Here is a 25692-nt window from a genome sequence, read left to right on the forward strand (position 1 = left end):
CGTGAAACTATGGCAAGAAAATGGGGATAAACATTAATAGGGATTGCTCCAAAAAAGAATTCTACATTGAAGAAAACGGGAAAACAGAGACAAAAAAACGAAGAAAAAAATATACACATTTCAGTAGGAGACAATCTGTCCTTACCGGAGTATATTATTTAGCGGTCGCGTTGCAAGACCCAGCTTGGCAAGACAGTTATCGAGCTTGGTTATGAGCCGCCTCATTACCAGAAAGGGAGGCATGCGCAGCAGTCCAGATTAAGCGAATGCGCCGTGGGGCTGACAATTTTGCACAATACGTGTTGCTTGTCGGGAGTGAACTCGTCATTTCCGCAGTTTGTTTCCCACAACATGCAACAACTGGCCCAACAAGCTACGCTTCTTCAATACAATACTCGGTTAAAGCGGGGCTGTATGTGGTAACTTAGTTGGGCGGTCTTTCACATAACTGAATCTGTATTCCGAGTTTCCGTAATTTTCAGAAGTGCCATTATCTTTCTGACCGCGAGTCATCTGATTGGTAGCAAAAACAGAACCGAAAGTGGTAGTAACGTTCGGTTCTGTTCCTACCAATCAGATGACTCGAGGCCAGAGAGATAACGGCCCTTCTGAAAACGACGGAAACTCGGAATATGGATTCCGGGCACTTTACGACATTACGCTATGATGATATGAGTGAGATAAGATCAGGCGAGTAGTAAAGTGCATATAAGCGAACGAGAATCCCCAAGAGGAACGCAGGCGGGAGCCATTGACGATTTCTCACCTTCCCTTTATAAGGCGACGCAATGGCTTTTAAATTATTTACATACATGTCACCTGCTGACCCACCTGCGTTTAATGATTGCTGCTTCTGGCAAGCCTTTCTGGGTATAGCTCCGTGTGTTTTGGTGTGAATCGCGTCTCAGAAAGCTAAACGATTTTCTATTTATAGTCATAGAAATTACCTCCATAATGATAGTCAGCATGCAAATATTTCTTGGTTTTTTCTTTTGTGCGTGTACATTGCATGCGAGAAGGAATAACAAAGGTTTACAAGCGCGTTTTGTTTTCACACTGATTAGGTGCATTCCGATGAGCGGTACAGTCGTTCAGCACTTCTGGGTGCTGACTGACGTGGCCATTGTAGATCATGTTTAGTGCTCACTTCAGCAAAGCCTCAAAAAAAAGTACACTCTATTTATTGGGTGTTTTGCTACCAAGCTTTTTTTAAAAATGGCAAATCAATTAGACTTTCTTTCATGAGCAAAAAATGCGCGTGTAGAAAGCATTTCAAAATTTGTAACCAAGTAGTTTGCAAGTGATCCACCGTCATAGCGTTAGCGGTGCTACAGTAAATATTTTAGCTATTCATGTCTACAGGGCCCCAGAAGCAAAGCGTTTACATTTCATTTTTCTTCAGAATAGACATTTATTAGACTTTGACTAAGTCACATGACATAATGAGCGGTGAATACAATCAATGGGTCGCGTTTACCATTTTCGTGGCCTACACGTCTGCCCGTGAAAGAGCATTTCATTGTGTGGGACACACGGCTTTCCTCACCTAAGAAAAGAGTCCAAAATGACCAATGACGCTTTTTTTCCAATCAGGATTATTGGAATTGGAATTGGTTTATTGATTCCTCGTACAAGCGAGAGGAGGCAGGGACTAAAGGCTATGTGAAAGCCTGACAGAGGTCCCTGCCCTCTACACATATTCTGGCATTAAAAATTAAAAGCATGTATCAGTAACAGTTTGTCACACACTGTTAGGATAAAAACGCACATAATACCGTCGGTGAAAAATGGTTACAATTACTTCTACCATATACTAATTACACAAGAAAAATGTTCATCTCAAAATCATACATTTCGCACAAAAAATTTAATCTATATGGAACAATTTAGGAAAATAAACTGATATAAATACACATGAACAGTTCCTATACCTTATGGAAAAGAACCTACTGAGATGGCTATATAAACGTTTTCATCTCAAAATCACACATTTCGCACAAAACATTTTCATCCACATGAAACAATTTAAGAGAATAAAACTGATATGAATACACATGGACAGTTCCTACACCTTATGAATAACAACCGACTGAGATGGCTGTACACACTAAGAAAAATAAGTGCTAAAGACAACAAGATATGCAGATTATATTCTGAAAGCCACGTTCTGCATTGCCTGAAAGCGCACAAAAGATGGATCACATAAGAGATTGTGAAATCTGAGCAGTTATTCAGTTCCGAAATACAGATTTTGCCGTATTAACATTTCCTTGATTTGCTTTTTTAATTTGCGTTTTGAGCAGTTGAAATCTACTCATTCTTCCACTTGATTCATTATTTGTATTGCCTGGAACTGAAATGTTTGTTTTCCGTAATTGGTACGTACCCTGTGCGTACATATTGCTTTTGGCCTGAGGCAGTGGCTTAGAGTGGAGTGTTTTATTTTTTCCTCTATCCTGTTGTCTTGTAAGGAACGCAGCAATTTCAAATAATATACTTGGTCCGCTCTTAGTATAGTCGTATTGACTGAAAAGTGGAGCTGTTCGCAAGTTCACATTATGGCCATGAAAATTTGAGAAAATGCGGAGAATTTTCTTCTGTAAAAGGACCAGTTTCCTGTGATTATTATTTGTCGTTGTGCCCCATACTAAAGCAGAATAAGTAAGTTTACTGTAAAAACGTGCGTAATAGAGCTCCTTCTTTAACCACAATGGTATTAGATGCATTATTCTATAAAAACCCCCACATTTTTTACAGCTCCGCCGTAAGCTAATTAACATGAGTGTTCCAATTAAGGTGTTCATTGAACCATACCCCTAAGAACTGTTGTTTTCTTACTTAGCATATAGCATCATTATTGTAAATGAGGTGCATCTCGGGGCCTGTTGGTTTAAATATTGGGCAGAAAACAATATATTTCGTCTTTCCCACATTTAGCTGCAGTCTGTTCGCGTTCAGCCATACTGACAACGATTTTAAATAGGCGTTTGCATCATTCTGAAGTTGAGCAATATTGTGTGAGGAAAAGAATACATTGGTGTCGTCAGCGTGCATGATGAGGTCTGGGGATGCTGGGATGTTCAATTTATCATTTACGTAAATGACGAAAAGCAGTGGACCTAACTTAGACCATTGTGGGACACCTTGTTGCATCATTAGAGTGTCAGAGGAAACCGCTTCCATTCGAATATGTTGTTGTCTGTGAGACAGATAGCGTCTCAATAATTCATTAGCCTTTCCTCGTAGTCCGTACCTTTCTAACTTATTCAACAAAATCGCGTGATCAATCGAGTTAAATACCTTCCGTAGGTCCAGAAACCAACCTAATGTGTATTTTCTCTCTTCAACGTTCGCAAATATTTTACCTTTAATAGGTAACGAGGCTTGTTCTATGGATTTATTTTTTTGAAATCCGTACTGGACACGCTGCTCTTATGTTGTTCTTCATAAAAAATTTCTCCAGCCTAACATAAATGACGTCCTCAAAGATCTTTGAAAATACTGTCAAGACTGAAATTGGTCCATAGTTATGCGATATCTTCGCCGCCTCCGCCTTTGTACCCCGGCGTTATGCGTACAAGTTTCAGTTCAGCGGGGAATGTTGCAGTTGAAATCACTAGGTTTATAATATAAGCCAACACATCACTGATTTCGGTTCCAATGTATTTGACCGGAATATGCATAATTTCATCAACCCCTGGTGCAGGTGTATTCTTTATCGTCTTTAATATGTGCACTTCCTCTGTAGTGACCGGTTTGAAGAATGTAGATCCCGACACTCATGTGATGGGCGTTTCGACACATCCGTCATTCTCATTCTTGTATATCGCGAATGGATGTGCACCAGCTTCAATAAAATGCTTGTTCATAGCTTTAGCGACATATTTCGTGTCACTGAGTTGAGCGCTTGCAATTTGGTTCGTGAGTGGCTTCCGCCTGCCTGTAATCTTATTCACAACATTCCAAACCTTCTTTGGTTTGTCTCGGATATTAAAAATATGTACTTCCCAAGTCCACTTTTCAGCCCATTTTCAGTGCTATATATAAACCTAAAATATCTGTAGGACCTTTCACCAGGCCCTCTAGGCCCTTCGAGTGAATGATTTCTATGTATGTATTACTTTTCAAATGTACCAGTAATATAATGTCACTACTATTCTGTGAGTACTGACCTTTGGCGCAAGTTTATCACTTCTGGAAAAGTAACAGAAAGGGAATTAAAGCAGTTTCTTCTGTTTAAAAAAGTAATTTACTTTGCTTTTCAGACGACATACCTGTTGTACCCTGCTAGAGCTGCCAATCCGTAGAACCAAAAACTTGTTCTTCCGTTAGATGCATGTAGTTATCTAGGCACAGTTGATATAGGCATGGTTTTTACGGTTGCGATCAACAAATATGCGACCGGCTGCTTCTGCCGTTGAAGTGGCTGTGGGCCCGCAGGGTGGCGCTCGCGCAGGCAGTGCGAGGATATGCACCGTGACGACTAGTGACGACAGATTTCTCCCTCACTCTCGTGCGCTCACATCATGCGCGTGATAAAATGCGCGGCGTGTCGGCATGTGCGTGACGTGCGCGCACGAGAGCCAGAGAGAAACCTGTCCCAGCGCCTCGCAGCGCCGCGCTGCGCCGGCCGAAGCAGTGGGCTGTGTATTTTTGATCGCGACTATACATACAGCCACCATTAAATAGCAACGTTCAAATGTTTTTCTGACAGTACTTAATGAAGCAAATCGATTACACTATCCAGCCATAATTCCTTCCTCAATAGTGCTTTTACAGATTTTACCTATCTTTTGTGATACTCCAGTGAAGCAGGAGCTGTTCATTTTTCGCGAACTGCATGAAGCGAGTACTAGTTTTCAGCGCATGAAAATTTTTACGTAAGGATAATAATAGCATAATAATAGCATAGAAATCTTGTAATACTTTTTTATATGACATGTCAAAACAATTTCTATAGTTTTTTCATTCGCTTCTGTAATGACCCTCCCTAGTACTTAGAGTGTAGCAAATAAGAACCAAAGTAATTTTTCAATTGATTGCAAACTGGTGTTTTGAAAATATTCGGAAATAGTTCGGTGTGGTCTGTGCTCTTGGGTTGCACCAATTGCCGCCAACGCGCATGGCAGAGCCAGTTTGGCGTTTGTTTTGAATGTTTCTTTCACGTTTTGTTTATTTACTTCCTTTTACATGCTGCAGTCCTTTTGTCTAGGCTATAACAGGAGTGGGTAGAGGCAGCAGAAACGTTATAGAGCGGCAACTATATATAATGCAACATTAAAGAGGGAATAAAAAACAAACAAATACCACACACACGCACAGACCCAATTACGCAAACAGACAGTCGTACTGTACGCTAATTGGTTGCAACAGGCTGCAGAAATTCTTTCACTAGGATTTTCCGGGTACTGCCTCAAAGCAAGTTCTAATTACATATTGGTCTAGGGAAAAAACTGCATTTAATTAACTGAGTCTGTGCGCAGAAAGGTGTAAGGTTGAGTAGATGGCGACTTCTTCATGAGGTGGGGTATAGCTAGAGGAGCGAACATGCTTCCTTCTGATGCTCTTCCTTTTTGCGGCACTCCGATTAGCAAGGGGCGAAGCCTTCGTGTCGTCTGTTCAGTGGCCTTATCTTTCTTATATACAGGCAATACAAATTTATGGCAAAGCTAAATTATTTCTCAAAGAAAGGCCCTAATATGCTACATAGCGAGTGATGTTTGCTCTCAAACAGTCATGTAACTTGTGCCAAAAAATGTTTTTGAATTTCCCCCAAATACGGAGGCCCCTGTCTCATTCAGCTTCTACCCATCTGCCTCGTTCAACGTCTAAGCGTACTTGACATCATTAGTCACTAACACGCTATTTGAAGCGGTCATGCATTGAAGTTTTCATTCTTCCTCTCACTATACCGGATTGAAATGATTAATCGTTGACTGCTTCCACCGATCGACGCATTATTTAATTTGTGTTATTGTTGTTTTTAGCACTCATCTTGAGCAGGTGCAAACTGGGCTGTATGGAATGAATAATAATATACTAAGAGTCTAAAGCTCATCTGCCTAACGTTGAAGGCGACATGCTCGTGCTATGTGTTGTCAAGTGCCACTCCTTCGTTCGTCTACTGTTTAATGCATTCTTATCTGCTCTTCGGCTGCAACCTTAATACGATTTTCTTGAGACTGTTTTATTTCCGGAATGGGAGAAAACAGGCGTCGTATGTCTGATACAGCACGTTAGGATTGGTAACTGGTTTAGTACCACGGCACGTTAACTCATCGTCAAGATGGCCCCCTCCGCGTTTTTTCAGCGCAAGTTTAGCCATAAAATCTATTCACAAAGGCAGAAAGCCGGCTCAGAATATAGTCCTCTGGATTGCCTCCGGAAAAGTAAACGTGTATACCTTTCGTCAGCAGTTGTCTTTCCTTTCGCCGCAATCTGCGGCCCTCGTTTCCCATGATGTTACCTATTTGTTTGCGTGCGCTGCGGCCAATAAGTTGTTTCAACCACTCATGCACATTCTTGTGTTAATGGGCGGCGAGTTTAACCTAAGAATCTGTCGCCATTCAAAGCACTCACCTTCTTCTTGCAACAGGGGAAAAACATGCCCAAGACGAAGATGGCCAGCAGAGGACCGGTTAGGGCACCACACAAAGACTGGGAGGCCTGCATTTGTGTCACCCACTCTGGTTATAGCATACAGCCGAAAATATGCAATGCCTTATGCGGTCGCAATGCCTCATGAATTCAAAACTACCGAAATATTGCAAGAACGCTAATATTATCTCAATTCACAAGAAAGGGGATGTTAGGACGTAAAAAACTACAGACCTGCATGTTAAGGTTTTTTTACTAAGTTGGTCAGACATGTAACCTGGCCAACATTAGACATTCACTTTGTTGCCTTCAAAGATCCCTTTTCGAAGTGTTACACGACAGGTGGGGCTCACAAAATGCAGGCATCTACAGCACTCGAAAATGTAGATGAACATGCTGTGGCAGGTATATGGCCCGAAAGTTCTTCCTATCAGGTTGGAAGGTTCCAGAAAAATGAGCTGGCTGAACAGGACGCTGTAAAGGTTACATGATAATAGGAAACATTCTCACAATAAGTGAGATAATATCGAAATTCGGAAAAATACAAACACCCTCTGCATATAGCCGTCATAGATTACGAGTGAGCATTTTGCTCAGCTGAAACCTCGTCACTCATGCAGGCAGTATGTAATAAAATTTCTATATGGATGTGTAATAGGCAAGGACGAGATCTCGCCAGTGTTATTTACCGCTTGCTCACAGGAACTGCTGTGGTCAAGGTTGAGGACACTTAGAGCTTAGAACTAACTGATGGCATTGCCTTGAGTAGTAACGAAGGAGATAAATTGCAACAGATGATTAATGGCCTAGACAGGCGAAAAATATTACGGTGGATAAAGTCAAGAGAGAAGGTGCGCGAATCTAGAATAATTCAGTTGTAAGCACATCATGTTTCTTGAGTGTCGTTGTCTCTGCTGCGTTTTATATCCTGTGTCATTATAATGGGGAATCAGAAATTAATTTCATAGTTCAAATGTCCACAAGTAATGTTCAATAAGTCCACAATAAGTAGGGATTTGGTAAGCTAGTATATTTCGTAGCAGGAGAGTTAAATAATTCCAATATTAAAATTGGGACGGTGCGCGTTCGCCAAGTACATTCAGGTCATAGATTGCAGACTGCCAGTGTCTGTGAAGACGAAATAATATAACAGCTATATCGTACCGGATCTCACCTATGGGGCAGAAACGTGGACGAAGAAAAGGCTTTGAAATTAAACTGAAGAAAACGCAGCGAGTTGTGGAGGAAGACATGATAGGTGTAACGTTAAGAGACAGGAAGCATGCACAGTTTGTTCGAGAGACAACTCGAGTTGCTGAAAGTCTATAGTCGAAATCAAGCAGAAGGAATGGAAGCGAGCAGGCAATCTAGTGCGAAAAGACTAATTGGATTGCAGAGGAAGGTATCTGGTATGGTGCTTGGGAAGTGGAGAAAAATCGGTAGGCCTTTTGCTCTGCAGTGTCGGTGTACTCGGCCTGAAGAAAATGCGCGCGTGCGTTGCCCGTCTCAGCTTCACGTGAACATGTACTTTTGTGTGGCCCACTGGAACAACCGGGCTCCTTTAGAAGATGTTTTCGTCTACTGAACCGACCTAAGCAACGCAGGAGTATCTTAAGGAGTCGTGACAGAAGCTGCTTCTCCGGCCAACTCGCCTGACCACTGTCGTGTGGATATCTGCTTTTTGCATCCGCTTCTCATCTAATATCTCGGCATAATTCTCCTTTCTTGCCTCTAGCATATAGTAGCAGCACAGATAAAGTAATCTGGCGCACCTCTATACCGGTCTTTATTAGGTTCTCTTTTCCCATTCTTGAAGAGAAGCCTCAAAGTAGATGAGATTTTATTTTATTAGACATTTGGCACTAGCTTCCACCGAATCGCATAATTGACTACAACCAATGCTGTGGAGCTTTCAGCGCAGTTTGGTAAATGAAGAAAACTTTGTTCTTGGTAGGGAATATAGTCTAGGGCCACCACCTGAACACTCATGCTCTCAATTAAACTGCCTGAATATGACAACTCGGAGATGCTAAGATGATATGTCGATTTCATGAAATGAATTGAATGGTGTCAGTCCAGGAAGAAAAGCTGAACCATCCGCGCTTTTGGTCCGGCTTTGCTAGAGATTGCAGGGCATCAGTTTAGCGCGCTCGTAGCAGTTGCTTCACCTATGTTTCCGCATCACGAAAGAACCAGGCACAGGCAATGAGTAATCCCGGATGGTTAGCGCCCATAGTAGAGGAGCGCAAAATTTCGGATGTCAAGCTTTCTACTGAAGAATAGGCTAGGATTTCTCGAATGTTCGATTCAAACATAACGCTTCATTTCGGGAAGGCTGAAAGAAACATTAGGGACATACAAACGAGCGCGTTGTAGCTATGAAGTCAGTGAAAGTAGACCACGCATCCTTTTATTTTACATTGAGACCCTTTTGATTGCTAGGGCTTTGCGATTTCAACGCAGCAAGCGCTCGCTCTAAACCTCGGGCGACTTCCACAAAGGCTGTTCAACTTGCATTGTATAGTTTATACCTTAAGTCTCTGGAAGGGTTGGAGTAGCGGAGGGTGCAAGAAATAACTGCTGCTGAGTGTGGCTAAGTTAACAACAAACAAGTACGCTACCCAAAGAGGTCTCTGCTGAACGTTGCATTTCACACACCACATACCATAACAAGTACATCACAGGGGACAAAGCGGTAAAATTGATGGCTCAAATTATAACAAGCTGAATCCAAGGATGGATAAAAAATGGAAAGAATCGATAGAAAAGCGATAAAAGAAAAAACAATCGATACAGGTTCTTACTGTGTTTCAACGCATATAACAATGATGGACAGACACATGGTGCAATCAGGAGCTTAAATACACGCAAATAAGTATATATGATTGCCTCTCTGTGCGTAACGACGTACAAAACCCCTTATCTTTACACGCGCTTCTAATATGATGGTTCACGTCGTATCTCTGATACACAACTGGTTGCTTAACAACGCGGTCATCTTAAGAAATCCAAAAGTCATTATTTAACGGCTTATTGTGATCTCTGTTAGGACAAGAATTCAGAAGCGTCCCATCACTTCAGAATTCCAGCCTGCCGTTTCTCTCTCAAAATCTAAAACAAGGAATACAGTATATTCAAATTTTTGTTATAAGTAATAATTTCTCACGTATGGCTTATTCAAACAGTTTCCGTCGCATGAATCAAACACGTGGAGGTATATAGCCGTAAATAACTCCGTAATAGCCATTTAGAAATTACTGGCTTTCAAGAAAAGCATGAGCAAAGCTGCCAGGCATCGTCAAATTTTGTTGGAAGAGTAACAATAGTTGTTATGTGTGTTTGTGTTGAAATTTTTTCTACATGCCACAAACTTGGTTCCTAGTTTTGCTATCAGGAAGCGCTACCGATGCATACAGGCTAAACTGAGTTTGTACTCACTGCCTCTTCGAGCAGCATCATAACCAGCCGTACAGGTGCGGCGGTGCCTTCCCGTCTCCCTACAAGCTAACGAGGCGACGTGTGTTGCTTGGTCTTCCGCTGTCAAAGCTCCGCTTTAGTCGCATATTGGTCGTACAGCTTTTCTTACTAGTAGCCACGAAGTTTTTCCTCATTACGTAAATGGAAAGTTGGCGGCACTGCACTGCATCCACCATGCAAAGGCGCAGGAATACCGAGGTCAGGTTTCATATTTACCTTGGGTATTACTGGGCAGAAAGGCTTTATACAACTGAAACAGTCTCAATGCAAACCTCCAAGAAAGGCTGCGAATACTAGCCTGACAACGAAATTTCCTTTGCGTTATTTAATTGAGGTATATTACACTGCCTATTATATTATATTATCTGCGCCGCAATAGGACAATATTGCGGCGCAGATGCCGACCTCGAAGTAGAATCTATTTTTCGGTCTAACAGTAGCTAAAGAAAATACAGAGCCTCGACTCCTCGGTACTGCCGCTGTGCTTAAGGTGGTCCCTAAGAAACGCGCAAGAACTGTTGCGTTACTCATTCTTTAGGTAATATTGAACAAATTTATGTGATTAGCTCCGCAGAGTTCTCCAAAACGGAGTGTCTGACTTGACGTGCATTAACACTAGTCTTTTAATATGCAAATAAGGATTCACTGAACCCGTGATAGTGTGCGTCCATCTACAAAATTTTTGTTCCAGGCTTTAATTGAAACGAGGAGTGTCGTTATTGTGAGCGAACAGTTATTACCATGCATTTAAGAGAGGGTAATTTACAAGCGAGGCAACCATGCATTGATTGGCCGATAGGTTGTATGACGTCAGGAGATCACTATCAATGGCCAAGACGGCAGGAGCCGCCAACTAGGGTAGCTTATTTCAGATGGACGGTGAGATGGTAATCAAACTTAAGTTTTTTGATCGCAAGTCCGACCCCCAGGGCCCCTGCGCACGTTCTTAGAGCTTATTTACAGCAGGGTTGCATAGATGGGAGGTGCAACGGTTATCAACCTCGGGTCTCTTGCATCGATAGACAGATGACCTACACCTAGCCGACGTAACCTCCGGCTTGGTTGTAGCGAGGCTTTATGTTTATGTGGGATAGTCATGACTCACATAATGTGATAGTTTACGACTATATACTACTTAGTATGCACGAGATTATTATAAGCACAAGGTATGGGATTAATGACAAAACAAACAGAAAAGTGGATGTACGAGAAACTGAATACCACGTTAATTCTTAAAAGTGGAGGTGGAATTCTCCCTTTTGTGTTTACTGCTCTATCCTAGAAAAGAACAGTAATGCAGACTGACCTGTATGATGGACTCCATCGTGCCAGCGAGAAATGCGATGGATATAGACAGCACACCGTAAGCTGCAGCTGCAAACGCAGCACAGCATCAATGTATTACTCAGTTATCGATAGTCAAGATACAATAGATACATACGACAGGCATAGCTCAGAGGAGGCCTACCCATTGCTTTTGTGAATCGCAGCGCACGTGCTTCGCTCATGGTCATACGTGGTAGAACGAAGTCGTGCCACGTCACGGCTGCCAAGGCATTGTAACCTGACGAGAGGGTGCTGCAAGTCGAAGAGAGAATTTTCGGCAATTAACTTGGTACGGCAGCCACTTTATTATTGCACTGTGGTTGAAGAAATATGGCCCCTTAAGAGTTATGAATGTGTATAAAATTCAATTCAGAACTTATACAGCCTAAAAATGATCCATTATTGAACAATTTATGAAAAATGTGCCGTTTTGTGAATGCAATTTACAGTCTGGGGCGAGGGGGAATGGGGCTGAAACACGCAGGCGCATGCAACTATGGCTGACCGGAGTTCGAAAGTGACAGCACAGGCTCCAATATGTGAACGCCCCGACAAGACATACGCCCTACATTGGAACTCTTAGGCGGGCAGCCACGCAGGCAGTTAGATGGAGAGAGGCAGATATGAGTAGGTATATAAAGACAGGAAGATGCAGGCATGCAGGCATATGCATGCGGATATGTGCAAATAGGCAGATGAAGGCGAACTCAGAAAGAGAGAGATATATACGAAGCGCGACAGAAAAAGATTGATAGTGCGGCCTCCTTTTATTGTTGCGGTAATAATGGCCATCAAGCCCCTCATGGCGGTAGTTAGTTTTAAGAATTCTTTCAGAATAGTTTAAGACCCCCATTACGAAGACATTTGGATGGTGGAGGGCGCATGCATTGGTAGCGTGAAAAAATGCCGATCATATAAATAATTGCAGTGGAAATGATTATTGAGCGAATAAATCAGAAACGATAATACAAATCGCGCAGGAAGGCTTCCCACAATTGCCACAAAAATTTATGGCTTGTATGATGCGCTCATAGCACTGTTCATTGATTGTAGTTACGGTCTGTAAAAAATGTTCAGGGCTAATAAACGAATAAAACGAACGCATATTATTTTTTCAAGATCATCTAAGAATTAGCACGTAAGGAAATTTTATTTCTCAGTTAAGCTGCGTTAAGAAGACTGCGCTACCGGAGGTTTCTTCTGAAGCTCTATAACCTTCCACTACATCAGCTCAGTAATAGATAATATAAATGTAAACCATTGACATGCTTGTCCAGAGAGCCCAGACCATTACCTCAACCTCATTTTTGGCGACGTGGAATCAGGTATTTCTGAATATTCCCATTTTTCATGAACCGTTATTCAGGCAGACTTCAGTGCCTAGTGCAAAAACTTGCCTGGAGCTGTTACCAGGAAAAGGAAAAACAGCCACATAACTTGCGCGAATGAGACGAACTTTCCTAGACGCATCACCCTGAAGGCGCGTGGGCATTGAATGAAAAAAATTAGTTGTGGTTTAACTCTGGTTAACCCTGCGCTGAAATTCGATAGCAATGGCGGAAGTTTGGTTTGCCTGCTAAATTATTCCCCTATCATGCCCTATCAGTGAAAGGTGCTACATTATTGGGGACACTTCGGCGCATCCTTTAAGAGTATGACGCAAGAGCGTAAGTTACCAGTCTTCATCATCATCTTCTTCTTTTCCTTCCCTTTCTCCTTCTTTTCCCTTTTATTTCTCTTCTTTGTCGTTTCCTTCTTTTTCTTCTTCTCATCCTACCACCTCCTCCTCCTCGGCTGTTCAAGGTCAAGCGTGAACTCCGCCGGGACCACGTGATGGCTCGAAACCTGGCGCAGTATTGCTATCGCAATAAAAAAATCCAGGAGTGCACTGAAGTCCGCTCAGGTGCCGGGCTGCGAAAGCACTGCGAGATTTGCCACGTCGCATTAGAGGATTCGCCTTACATTACGCTAGCGGACTTCGGCCGCAATCTGCCAGATGGCTTAAGAGCACGGTGGATTTACCTCGAGTAAGTGAAGGTGCGGCGTGGATAAACCTTTGTGAGGAAGACGATATTCATAGCGCAGCTTGAGAGTGTGTTGGTTTTAAACGAAGCGTGATCGGCTGCTGTGATATGCTGTCGGGCATGATTCGAATGGTTATTCGATTTCAGGTGGCGAAAAGATTTTTTAAGTCCCGGTTCGAGCAGACTCATTTTAATGACCAGGTCTGACAGCAGGCGCTGTCCCCTCTATTGATAGCCAAGAAGTACTTTCACATTAAAACCGCATAATAAGTAGGTGATATCGGTAGGCTACGCGCGTGGACTGCAGTGTTGACTAACTGCGCTGTTTTATAAATGTAGAAGGAAACATCGTTGACATAGCGTCAGCCCTTAGAGACAGGTTTTAGCGGCTGCAGGCGCTAGGACTGTAAAACGATTAGAACGAGCATATAAGAAAGAACCACTGGTTTTTAAACGCAGAGGTGGCAGGTGTACCAGCCTAACTTATTTAAAAGGGCTTGTATGTAGGCTAAATGGTTCCTATTTTCGCGAACTTGTTCAGCGCATACGAAAGAAAGACAAAGCGAAGGTGGACACACTACAGAAGATGGCTTTTATATTGTATTTCCCGCTCAGACAGGTAAACCTTTCCGTAGGAAGAATGCACGCATGCAAACCTTTCAAAATATGCCAACGCAGTCCTTTGGGATGCCACAGACGAGCTGCTGACGCAGTCTATTTCCCGCTTTCCTAATATGGAAGCTTCCATCACCACTCATGCTTTAGTTCCTATATGCTGCGCACAGTTTTTATGGCCGTGATTTGTATCTAGTATAACCATGGGCCACACCTTTTGCACTGGGCCTAGTGCTGTGACAAAGGCGCCCCTGCGTTTCCTTTTAGTTGGCTGCGAATGATGCGTGGTGTAGTGACTAATGTAACGCACTGTCTGATCTATGTAGACCTTTCTGCAGGTCAAAGCGTTTACATATGGATGAATTGTCTGGCATGTTTTATTCGAGCAACAGCCACAGGTGCCGTCTGTCGCAACCGTTTACGTACCGTTATATGCCACCAAGAAATCAGCTTACCTGAGAGATCCACTGTAGACAGAAGCTACGAAGAGACCGCTGAGACCCGGATAGTTCTTCAGCAGGTCTTGCACGATGTACGGCATCAGCTGGATAGGGAGCGAAGCAAATGAAACATGGTTCGTAGCTCACAGTGTTGAATAGGGAGGCAATTAATATACTTGTAGGACAAATGCATCAGCAAACCACGTACTGTAAACTAGAGGAATCATTCGCTGTTGTTGCATTTAGCTTATCTGCTAGAATCATACCCGAGAACAGCAGCAACCGTGTTTGGGCACCGTAGTTGTGTGTCATAGCTTGCGTGGAAATTCAATGATAGCACAAGATCTATGGACAAGAAACTGGCAGTTTTCAAACCTTTTGCCACTTTCAAGGTTACGAGAAAAAGGGCATATGGGGATAGCTTTTACGCAAGTTCTTCAAAGCAATAGCCGAGGAATGCTTTCGTCCTAGAATTTTGCTATAAGAGACCTGTTTCGTACTAAACTTCTATACCTGGAGGAGAGACTGTAGAGCGCGAGCAAACACTTGGTTACAAAGACACTCAAGGCGTCTTTGGAGCTTCAGTGCAACTCCATCCCTAAAGGAAACGCTATGTGATATCAATAACTTCATACATTGTTTCTCATGCTAAACTCATACTAAACTCGTACTAATCTCATATCATCTCCTACAAACATCATTTTATGTATCAGAAACCTATGAGATTCTATTACATTCATACATGTTTGGTATGAGGAAATCCGTATTGTTACGTTTCTACACCGACAAGTGGGACAGCTGACGCGGCCACCGCATAGCAACAGGCAGAACCGCGAGCGGATCGGCCATTTCGGCGCCGTTCATCGGCCGCCCAACGCTTCCTCCCGCGGGCAAGTCTCGACATGATCCTGCCAAGCGCCAAATGTGTGTGCGTGCGTGTGTGTGCAAACGCCGGCCAAGCCCGGAGCTCGAGAGAGAGTGCGTCGCCTTCGCCCGTCTGCAGGAGGTGGAGGAGATGTGGTCGCGCCACCTGCGATTGAGTCATCGCCGTGTCTGAACATGCAATGCTATTTCCCTTTCCCTGTGAACTGGCAAGCCTATAAAAAGCAGCGGTCGACTCCGCTGCGACAGAGACTACTTTGACGCGCCGTTGACACGACGCTGGACACCAGCTGTGTGAGAGTGTATTCTCTCCGGGTCAGCTTCTCTGCCCGTTCCTTCATGATGTTGTAGTAAAGGTTGTTTCGTTAGAAGACGCCTCGTCTTTACTGGGACCGTTGTTGCCGTCCGCTTCCACGGAGCCGCCAGGCCAACGCTACCGAGGGGCACGAGCCTCAAACATAATAACCGGTGGCAGCGGTACGATACCACAGGAGCCACGCGTGCCCCAAACCTAATAACTGGCAGGCAGCGGTGGGAGGACCAAGCCGTAACCGTGGTAGGAGGGACGAGGCAGGTGATACCGTCGTCCAACAACTGGTGAACAACGGTGGGACGAGGACGACCAAGCCGTAACCGTGGTCAGAAGGATGAGCCAGGCGATACCGTCGTCCAACAACTGGTGAACAGCGGAGGAACGAGGACGACCAAGCAGTGCCCGTGGTCGGTGAAACGAGCCAGGCCTGACTGAGGTGCAACATCTGGTGAGAAGAGCGGAGATGTCCCAGGCGTGACCAGTGAAATAAGCAGCTCAGCGGAAAGCCGGGAGCAGTGCAACGAGCCCTGTGTGATGACTGGTTGCCTCCAGCGGAGCGACCGCGTTGGATTCTTGGCTGCGAGGTTTGGTGAGTGCGGGGCTTTCTTCTACTGAGTTTTGCCAGGCTTTTGTTAGGTAAAGAACAGAGCTGGTAATTGTGTTGTCGTTGTTGCTGGGTTAATTGCAGCAAGGCAATAGTGGGCAGTAGAGAAGGCAGCACTCGGAACAGCCATGGATTTGGATTTAAAGTCGTTGCGCAAACCGAAATTGTTGGAGCTTGCGAAGGAGTTGGGTCTGAATTTGTCAGGCAAACTAAAAAAACCAGAAGTGTTAAAGGCTATTCTTGCGTTGGAAGCTGAGGATGACGAGCTTTCGGAGTGCCTTGAGATCATTGACGAACGTCACGAGGAAGAGGAACGTGAACGTAGGGAACGTAGCGAGGAGAGAGGAAAGCAATCTGCCCGCGTAATGAAACTGATACAGCTGGAGGTGTCATCACATGGAATGAGCGCGGAAAAGCTTTGCAATGCCATTAACAATGCCATGCAGTGTAACGGTTCAATACCGCGAGATGGTCTACAACCGTTCCTCATCGTCGAGGATAGGGCAGAGTATTTGACAGACTTCGAGAGTGTCTGTAGAAGTAGACGCTTCGAGCGAGATAGTTGGGCGCAGAAGTTGATAGCTCTTCTCTCCGCTGAAGCGGCGGAAGAAATCAAGCGATTGGTTGGCGACCGCTTGAAAAATTACGATGAACTAAAGAGTCATTGCTGATACGATATCAGATAACGCCTCATGATCTTCGAAAGAGGTATGAGAGCGAGAAACATTGTGACGAGTCGTACTTTGATTTGGCACATCAGTTGAAAGCCGCTGTAAGCGAATGGCTAGACAGTGCGGAAGTTCCGGAGCAAATCGAACTTGCACCGGAGTGTGAGACACAGCTTGGGGAAACGGCTGAGCAATGTGACCGCAGTTGCGGGCCGACCGAGCCTCTAACAGAAGAGTATCGTGTTACCTTGGTCGAGCCACTAGCTGAGAAGGTTAGCACAGGCTTATTGGGCGAGAAGTACGAAGTGACGCCGTTTAGCGAGGTGAACTGCACGCCGACCCAAGTAGCTGTAGGAGATACAGTTCCATCAAATGAGTGTGGGGAACTGGTAGTAACTGAACCGTCTCTCGAGTCGAAAGCAGAAGCTTGTGTAGAGCGCGACGGAGATGAAAATGAGCTAGGAGAGGAGAAACTTTCAGTTTCCGAAATCAGCTGTGTCGTAGAGCAGGGCACGCAGAAAAACGAAGTGCCGATCAGGGAAACTGCGCAGCCCGCGAGTTGTGATCATCTAGGGCAGACCGATGAGGAGTGCGTGTATGCTGTAAAGAGCGAGACTTGCGAAGGCGACAGCGAGCGACCAGAGCAGAGTCAGAATCGTTCGAGCCCCGATCCCACGCTAGATTGTATACGCGAAAGCAACCCCAGTGCGAACGCGGACGTAGCACACATGACCCTCTCGCAATCTCAAGGCCCCAGCTGTCGAAAGAGCTCGATCGTGCGCCGGCTAGCTCTGAGCAAGGCAACGCAATGAGTGGCGAGCCGCCAGAGCAAATGCCTAGAAGCGGGGCTGTCGCGGATGTCAGCCGTTCTCGTTCGGACTTGACTGAAAGTGAGTCATGAGCTTCTGGCCGCGAATCAGACGCGGCACCGCACTTTGACCACTTTGACGACACCGGTGTCCTACTAGCTCTGGTTACCGCTAGCTTTCCAGAGCTCGCGCCGAAAAAAAGTTGGACTAGAGTATTCAAGTGCTGCCACCGAAAAACGCGGAAAGGAAGGCGCGAGAAAGATTACTGCCGTCTTAAGGAGAGCAAACTCAAACGATTGCAAAAAGAAAGCAGAAAGCCTGTGTTCCAGTGCTGCCGTAGAAAAAAACGGAAAGGCAGGCGCGAGAAAGAATGGAGCAAGTTGAAGCTATCGCGTAAAAGAAAGCGACTATTCCAAAGGCACAAATGCGCCCGTGCCGAGAAATTGCGTGACTGGTGCGCCAAGCGTAAGCAGAGGGATAGGTTGTTTAGAAAAGTGACCGATTCATGCTCATGTGTTTCTTTGCACAGAAACAGGAAGGTACGGTTGTTCCGTGAAACGGACAGCCGAAACTTTAGTGAAAAGGCTGATCTCAACGGTAACGCCGATGGCTTAAGTCGGAGCCCCTAACGTGAGCAGAAGCCTGTATTCACTAGTTGGTGTTTTTCTTCCTGACATAGGATGTTGAGCATATTGCACTGTATTATCTTTGTTTGAAGTGATGTTTTGAAAACGCGTTTTTCAAATTTGTGGACGCGTTCCAAGTGCTGCTGAGCTGCCCTTTAAAATAGATGGGGGCTTAAGAGGGAAATAGACCGGCATGACTTAGTGAAGATTGTGCCATGCTTGCTGGCTGAACGGTTGAGCCTTTAGCGTGGTTGTGACGTTGTGGGTTGTCAGCAAACTCTCCTGAAGACAAGTTGCAGAGTGCCTTGGAAACCGGACTTGCCAAGGACTTCTTCAGGCTGACTGGCTCAAGAGAAGCAGAGTCGGACCACCCCGGCTAGCAGCAACATCCCGATCCCTCCGGACAGCGGATGCAGTCCCTTGCCCTTCGGGATCTCCCTTCCCCGGCGGGCAGTCTGTTACGTTTCTCCACCGACAAGTGGGACAGCTGACGCGGCCACCGCATAGCAACAGGCAGAACCGCGAGCGGATCGGCCATTTCGGCGCCGTTCATCGGCCGCCCAAAGCTTCCTCCCGCGGGCAAGTCTCGACGTGATCCTGCCACGCTCCAAATGTGTGTGCGTGCGTGTGTGTGCAAACGCCGGCCAAGCCCGGAGCTCGAGAGAGAGTGCGTCGCCTTCGCCCGTCTGCAGGAGGTGGAGGAGATGTGGTCGCGCCACCTGCGATTGAGTCATCGCCGTGTCTGAACATGCAATGCTCTCTCCCTTTCCCTGTGAACTGGCTAGCCTATAAAAAGCAGCCGCCGACTCCGCTGCGACAGAGACTACTTTGACGCGCCGTTGACACGACGCTAGACACCAGCTGTGTGAGAGTGTATTCTCTCCGGGTCAGCTTCTCTGCCCGTTCCTTCATGATGTTGTAGTAAACGTTGTTTCGTTAGAAGACGCCTCGTCTTTGCTGGGACCGTTGATGCCGTCCGCCGTCCACGGAGCCGCCAGGCCAACGCTACCGAGGGGCCGCGAGCCGCATATAATAACTGGCGTCAGCGGTGGGCTGAGCACACGAGCCCCAAATGTAATAACTGCTGGCAGCAGTGCGATACTCAGGCGCACGCGACCGAAACCTAACAGTATGAGGATTGTGACTCATAGTTTTTCTTTTTCACTTGGAATTTGCTCGAAAATACGTTTCTGCGACACCGTGAAAACCTTTTCTGCCTTTCTTTACTACAGTTAACTACAGCGAATTGCTTCTTTTAGAAAACGATGCAGATGTAGAAGTCACCCTTCGGATCTTGGTTCTTTGGCCCTAAAAATTGAAGCGGGCAATAGCGATACTGAAGTTGTGCGGTCTTTTGTTCCCACTGCACGGGGTTATTTACTGCCGCAGCCTCTGAGAAAAGCCTTACGAATTGATGCTTTTACGTTTAGACCAATATTTGTCTGTAGGCCATGAGTGATATCCCGCTAAAGGGGGTTCTAGGGTAGAGCGCATGAAACATGATGACTACACAGTATGAAAGAGCACTGAACAAGGGTAGAGGGGGAGCCTCAGTTCGCAAGTTGAGCCAATGTTTCGACAAGTGGATTTGTCTTGAGGGGCCCAGAGGAAGACAAGTCCCATAGCCGAAACGTTGGCTCGGCTCAACTGAGTCTCTGCCTCAACCCTTGTTCAGTGCTCTTTTATTCACCTAAATGCATCACTCAGGGACGCCAGTTTGAATGGCGGAGAAGAGATAAGAGAGAAAAAAAAACGGAAGCGAGTCACACCCCTTTTCTGTGAACTTTTGCGAAAGTCGTCTTTTCGATAAAATTCCGTGTGGCCGTGATGAGGGAAAAATCATGGAAATGCCTCTGTCAGCTGGTACTTGGCCCTGACAAGGCCAGGAACTGATTTTTTGGCCGCTTTTGTAACGTCATAAAACTGCGCGCCATGATCGAGTGACAAGGTCTGTGAACGCGACTTTTCCTTTGAGATAACAGCATGACATTGGGTAAGAACCTTCCTGGACCCTTTAAACTCCTTTCAGACGCGCTACCTATGAGTCGTGCGGGCATGTTCGAACACCTTGACGATAGCGGGACCTTATATCTATGTCGAGTGGCTTTTTAAATAATGTGGTCTTTATACTAGATAATCAAGGTCAACTTTATAGAGTATAGATATATTTTAATGACAGCATGAGATGTAGATGTGTACCTAGTGCTGAGCCTAGCTTTTTCATCCTGATAAGGATGAAAAAGAAGTGAAGGGGAAGGAAAAATTAATGAAGTGCCGCCATAGCGGAGCGTGCCAGTATGCCGCGTCCCAGTGCGCCCAGTTTTAGGCGTCATACTGGGACCTCAATCAGGTATGGCGCTGGGGCGCTGGGACCCAGTGGCACTGGTTTTTGCAATAGGGCTGTCTCTCCGATGTACTGTTTATGACAGAAGGAGCATTCTAGAAGGTAGAGAACATTTAGTTATATACATATATTCTGCTGTCAGTGACATCGGGAGTGTGCCGTAGGCGGCCCGCACTCAAGGCTATCAGGTGATGCTAAGGGTTACAGTCACCAGGTCTTAAAAGCGCACTATGAATTTTTTGTATTTATTTTTTGGTATTCTCTGGTTGTTTGTTTGTGAAAGGGATGAATTTGGTTCATCAACAGGCACTGCCTTTATCGTCGAAAGAAGTGGTTCTAAATAGCTTCCCCAGCCGTCGATTGAAACTCGTGCAAGTCATTACTATAAAGATTGGTTGTAGTCTATTTTGAAGAGAATAGCGTTGAAGTGCGGCGTGTGGGATCCGGACACACACACACAAAAACAATGTCGATGTACACATTTTACATTCAAAATCTGTCGTTAATAGTTTTGCTTGCGAAGTTTCTGTTTCTTGGCTTATAAATTCTGCATTTGGTCCTGAAAATGACCCTTTCGTAATGAGTGCGCGGTGCCATATAATTACCAGCCCTCTTTTATTTCATTTATATCTCTGAGCAGAAGTCGGCTTTATCGATGGTGTGCCGGGGTATACCAAACTTCTCTTGTCAGAAAAAGAGCTATTACAGGCTACAAAAAAGCCTCTAAATTTTGGTGGATTGTTAACCTCTGTCTTTAAGGGTATGATGTGACAAAGATAAAAGCCTCTTTGTTCCGTGTACGGCTCTTCTTTTACTACCTCATTCGCATTAAACTCACCTTTCACTGACATTAACTTGCCTACACCCTTTACCACCAATTCTTTAATTTGTGCCTCGATTATCTGTCACACACACATGGACCTACATACTACAATCATAGATACCGCATTATGTGAGAGACCATACCACATAGATACACAGCCCCGTTTTAACCAAGCCACTAGGAAGTACGGACATGAACTAGGAGAACGAGATTTGTGATCCTAGTGTCACGGGTTTAATTCCCATCTAATCTCTCTATCTCAAATGAGCTACCCGAGTAGGTAACGTTGGTCAATTCAGTCTGAAGCCATCTTGTGACCTCACACAGCACGCCCATCAATGAGTGCCAACAGTTTCCGCGGCCAATTGGTGTAAGTGAAACCATATCTGGAAAAATTGTCCCCGAAAAAAAAACACAATAACTTCTCCGGAAGGAAAGGCCCCTGAAAAATTTACACCTAGTAAAAAACGTCCGCACGGCGAACATTGGCCCTAATGATCAATCCTTCCGGAACGCACTTCGCAAAACATCCCATTTTTACTGGACCCTTCCTGGTTCTCAAAGTGTATGTAACCACTCTGGGATCTGGGTTTCTGTGGGTACCTGATATGCTTACACGTACTACATGAAGAAGGCTTGACAAAAACGCGTGGTGAAACAGCCCACCTCCACATGCTATCCGCATAGCTTTATAGAGTACGTGATCTTCAGTTCCTCAGGCTTTTGACCACTTAGTGCAGCTACGTCTCATTTGGCTGGGTAATATTATTGATTTTAACGGTAGAGTTGGCTCGGCGGACTGGTAGGTTTCAGAAACGGCCTTCGACGGAGGACGTCCCTGGATCTCCCTCCCTGACTTTTTTGTGACGAATGTTAAGCCTTCATGAGCCGTTGGTGTATAACTATTGCTGTTCTTTCAGTGATGATGGAGAGAATATACTATGGAAGGCAGACCGAGCCTTAGCCGTTGACCATGACCTCTCTGAATAACCGGTTCCCAGCATTCAGCCCACTGAAGCCGGAGGTCGTTGCACCCTTTCTCAGTCACACACAACATCTACTGGGTGCCAGGACACACCGACATAGCGCAGAACGAACGCGCCGACGAGGTAGCTCGAGGGTACATGAGCCGAGCTTCCTCCCAATTGGACGATCTACCCGAGCGAGTCGGCCCTAAGTACTCAGACATTCTCAACTACTATAAGGGGGTACGGATCGGCTACCCTCCGCCTGATTGTGATCTAAATGAACAAGATGCAGTGTACTGGCGATGACTGTAGACAGGAACATTCACAAACCTGCATATCCTTAGCAAGATTTACCCGTCGCAATATCGGGACACCTGTACGTGGTGTGGTAGCAAACCTTCGTTATACCACATCACGTGGGAATACAGTAAGAACGGTAGCTTTCGTAAACACCCGAGTGCGGAACAGTTAGAGAGCCGGCTCTCGACCGGCGATCTGGGTTGCCAACAAGGTCTGATCCAGCGTGCCCAGCGAGCAGCGAACCTTAGCGGAGCCCTGAAATAGGGGCACCGACGCTGTGAGAAGAAGGAAGATGGATCTGCTTTTTCTCGTCTGCTACTAGCACAAGACCTTTCTAGAGCAATAAACGTCTTTTTATCCTATTCTATCCCTTTCTCAGGCAAAAAACGAAGGCAAGGGCGCTGTCGTTGAGACCACTGTTAATATACAAGATCGCACCACGACCATGCAGCGCAGTTTTATGCCATAAAGCATTGTCCGCAAAATGTTTCGGGTCAGTGATGTTTCAAAGTGCCGAACGATCTAGTTAGGCATTTAACATCGGCCACTCTTTAATTTGCTGCCGCTATTAGCTCTGTTATGAAAGCCTCGCGTCGGTTTAATGCTTGATCATTTACAAGCACGGAAACGCAATTTGCACCTTATAGAACAAAAGAAGAAGTATTCAGAGACTTGGATTGGGAGCAGTTAGGGATAAGGGTAGATGGAGAATACCTCAGTAATCTGCTATTTGCTGATGACACTGCCTTGCTAAGCAACTCGGGGGATGAACTGCAAATAATGATTGGTGACCTAGACAGGAAAAGTAGAAAGGTAGGTTTGAAAATTAATATACAGAAGACTAAGGTAATGTTCAACATCCTCGGAAAGGAACAGCAGTTTACATTAGCTAGCGAAGTAGTGGAAGTAGCAGGCGAATATGTCTACTTAGGACAGGTAGTAACCGCAGATCCCGACCATGAAAAAGAAGTAACAAGAAGAATAAGATTGAGATGGAGCGCATTTGGCAAGCACTCACAGATTATGACTAGCAGCTTACCGGTATCGCTAAAGAGGAAAGTATATAACAGTTGCATCCTACCTGTACTCACCTATGGTGCTGAAACGTGGAGGCTAACCAAGAGAGTTCTACATAAGTTGAGGACAACCCAGAGAGCTATGGAACGAAAAATGGTAGGGGTAAGATTAAGAGATAGGAAGCCTGCAGAGTGGGTCAGAGAAATAACTCAGGTTACCGACATACTAGTGGAAATTAAGAAGAAGAAATGGGCATGGGCAGGCCATGTAGTGCGAAGAGAGGATAACCGACGGTCGCTTAGGGTAACAAACTGGATTCCAAGGGAAGGAAAGCGTAGCAGGGGGCGGCAGAACGTTAGGTGGGCGGATGAGGTTAAGAAGTTCGCAGGGGTCAAGTGGATGCAGCTAGCACAGAACCGGGTTAAGTGGAGAAATATGGGAGAGGCCTTCGCCCTGCAGTGGGTATAGTCAGGCTGATGATGATGATGATGAACAACGAAAAAATGCAGCGTGTGGAAAGGAGAAAGATATGAAGCAAATTACAAGCCAGGCTTCAGCTAAACGCATTAATTGAGATGCCAAGTAAAATCAGTAAAAAAGTGGAAACAGTAAAAGCCATTCGCTTCTTATAAGCCGGGCGCATGACGAGTCGAAGCTTGCGGTACGTTTGACTGAGCCCGTTTGGGGACATTTTTTTTCTCCTTTGGAAATATGTATTTTTCTTTTGAGTGCTGGGGACATTTTTACCGGAACCCCTCGCCAAAGGCACACTCGTGACGTTTCGCTCGCAATGCTCACAAAAACGAGGGCAGTTTTCACACAAGAGGGCCCTCAAATGGCGGCGTGGCAGTGGGCTGGCAGTGACAATGGTCCCAGGACATACGGCAAGAACCATGCATAACACTTTAACTGCAACATTATCTCCTGAATGTGCTAGCAAATGAGTTGCCCCTGACCTGGTCTGCCTTGTCGATGTCTCCCGTGAGTCTGGGGTCGCAGTCCCCGTACACTGCGTACAGGGTCACTCCCGAGAGGACGGACAGCAGCTGAATGCCAGTGACACCAGGAACGTTCAGCAGAACAGCCCTGTCGCGTGTTTTTTATTCGCTTGTATTAATCATATAATGAATTATTGCTGGAGACGAGAAGAGTAATTATAGCCATTTTTGAAAGCATTTAGGGCTTTGCTGTATATGAGCAGAGCGTGCACTGATAATATATGCAGGATGAATTAGTGTAGATGACAAAATTTTGCGGAGTGTGTTGAGAAACAAATCTATTGGGGCTCTATGTCATCATGGACCTGCTTTCCTGATACTCATAGTATGCACATCTTCCTTTCCGTGCGCGAATTTCAGGCGATTCGTTCACAAGACAGAGCTTTTTAATTAGCATTAATATTAATATTTATATATATATAGCCCCGCCGGGGTGGTGCAGTGGTAAGACGCCCGACTACTGTGCCGGAGTTCCCGGGTTCGAACCCGACCGCGGCGGCTGCGTTTCGATGGAGGCGAAACGAAGAGGCGTCGTGTGCTGTGCGATGTCAGCGCACGTTAAAGATCCCCAGGTGGTCGAAATTACTCCGTAGCCCTCCACTACGGCTCCTCTTTCTCTCTTTCCACTTTCATTCCCACCCTCCTCCCTTCCCTTACGGCGCGGTTCGGGTGTCCACAGAGCAAGTGTGACAGTTACTGCGCCTTTCCCTTCCTGTGAACCAATTTTAATTTAACTTTATATATATACATATATATATATATATATATATATATATATAATGAAACAGCCATATACCTAGGCCGAAGTATAGAATGTAAGCATAAAAGCAAAGCGTTCCTGAATGTAGGTCAGGTGAGGTA

General features: G+C 45.2%; 1 protein-coding gene across 1 annotated transcript in view; it reads right to left on the bottom strand.

Annotated features, from left to right (window-relative positions):
* Window positions 1-25692, bottom strand: part of LOC146209216 (sodium-coupled monocarboxylate transporter 1-like) — a 110482-nt gene that overhangs the window by 57943 nt on the left and 26847 nt on the right. The window contains exons 8-12 of the mRNA XM_084587372.1: window positions 24790-24919; window positions 14495-14583; window positions 11543-11652; window positions 11381-11448; window positions 6580-6666 (exon numbers count right to left, since the gene is read on the bottom strand). Coding sequence (XP_084443498.1) covers window positions 6580-6666; window positions 11381-11448; window positions 11543-11652; window positions 14495-14583; window positions 24790-24919 — 484 coding nt within the window. The remainder of the gene's footprint in view (window positions 1-6579; window positions 6667-11380; window positions 11449-11542; window positions 11653-14494; window positions 14584-24789; window positions 24920-25692) is intronic.

This window comes from Amblyomma maculatum, chromosome 1 (genome assembly GCF_055883805.1).
Source record: "Amblyomma maculatum isolate TAMU_Amacu chromosome 1, ASM5588380v1, whole genome shotgun sequence".
NCBI lineage: Eukaryota > Metazoa > Arthropoda > Arachnida > Ixodida > Ixodidae > Amblyomma > Amblyomma maculatum.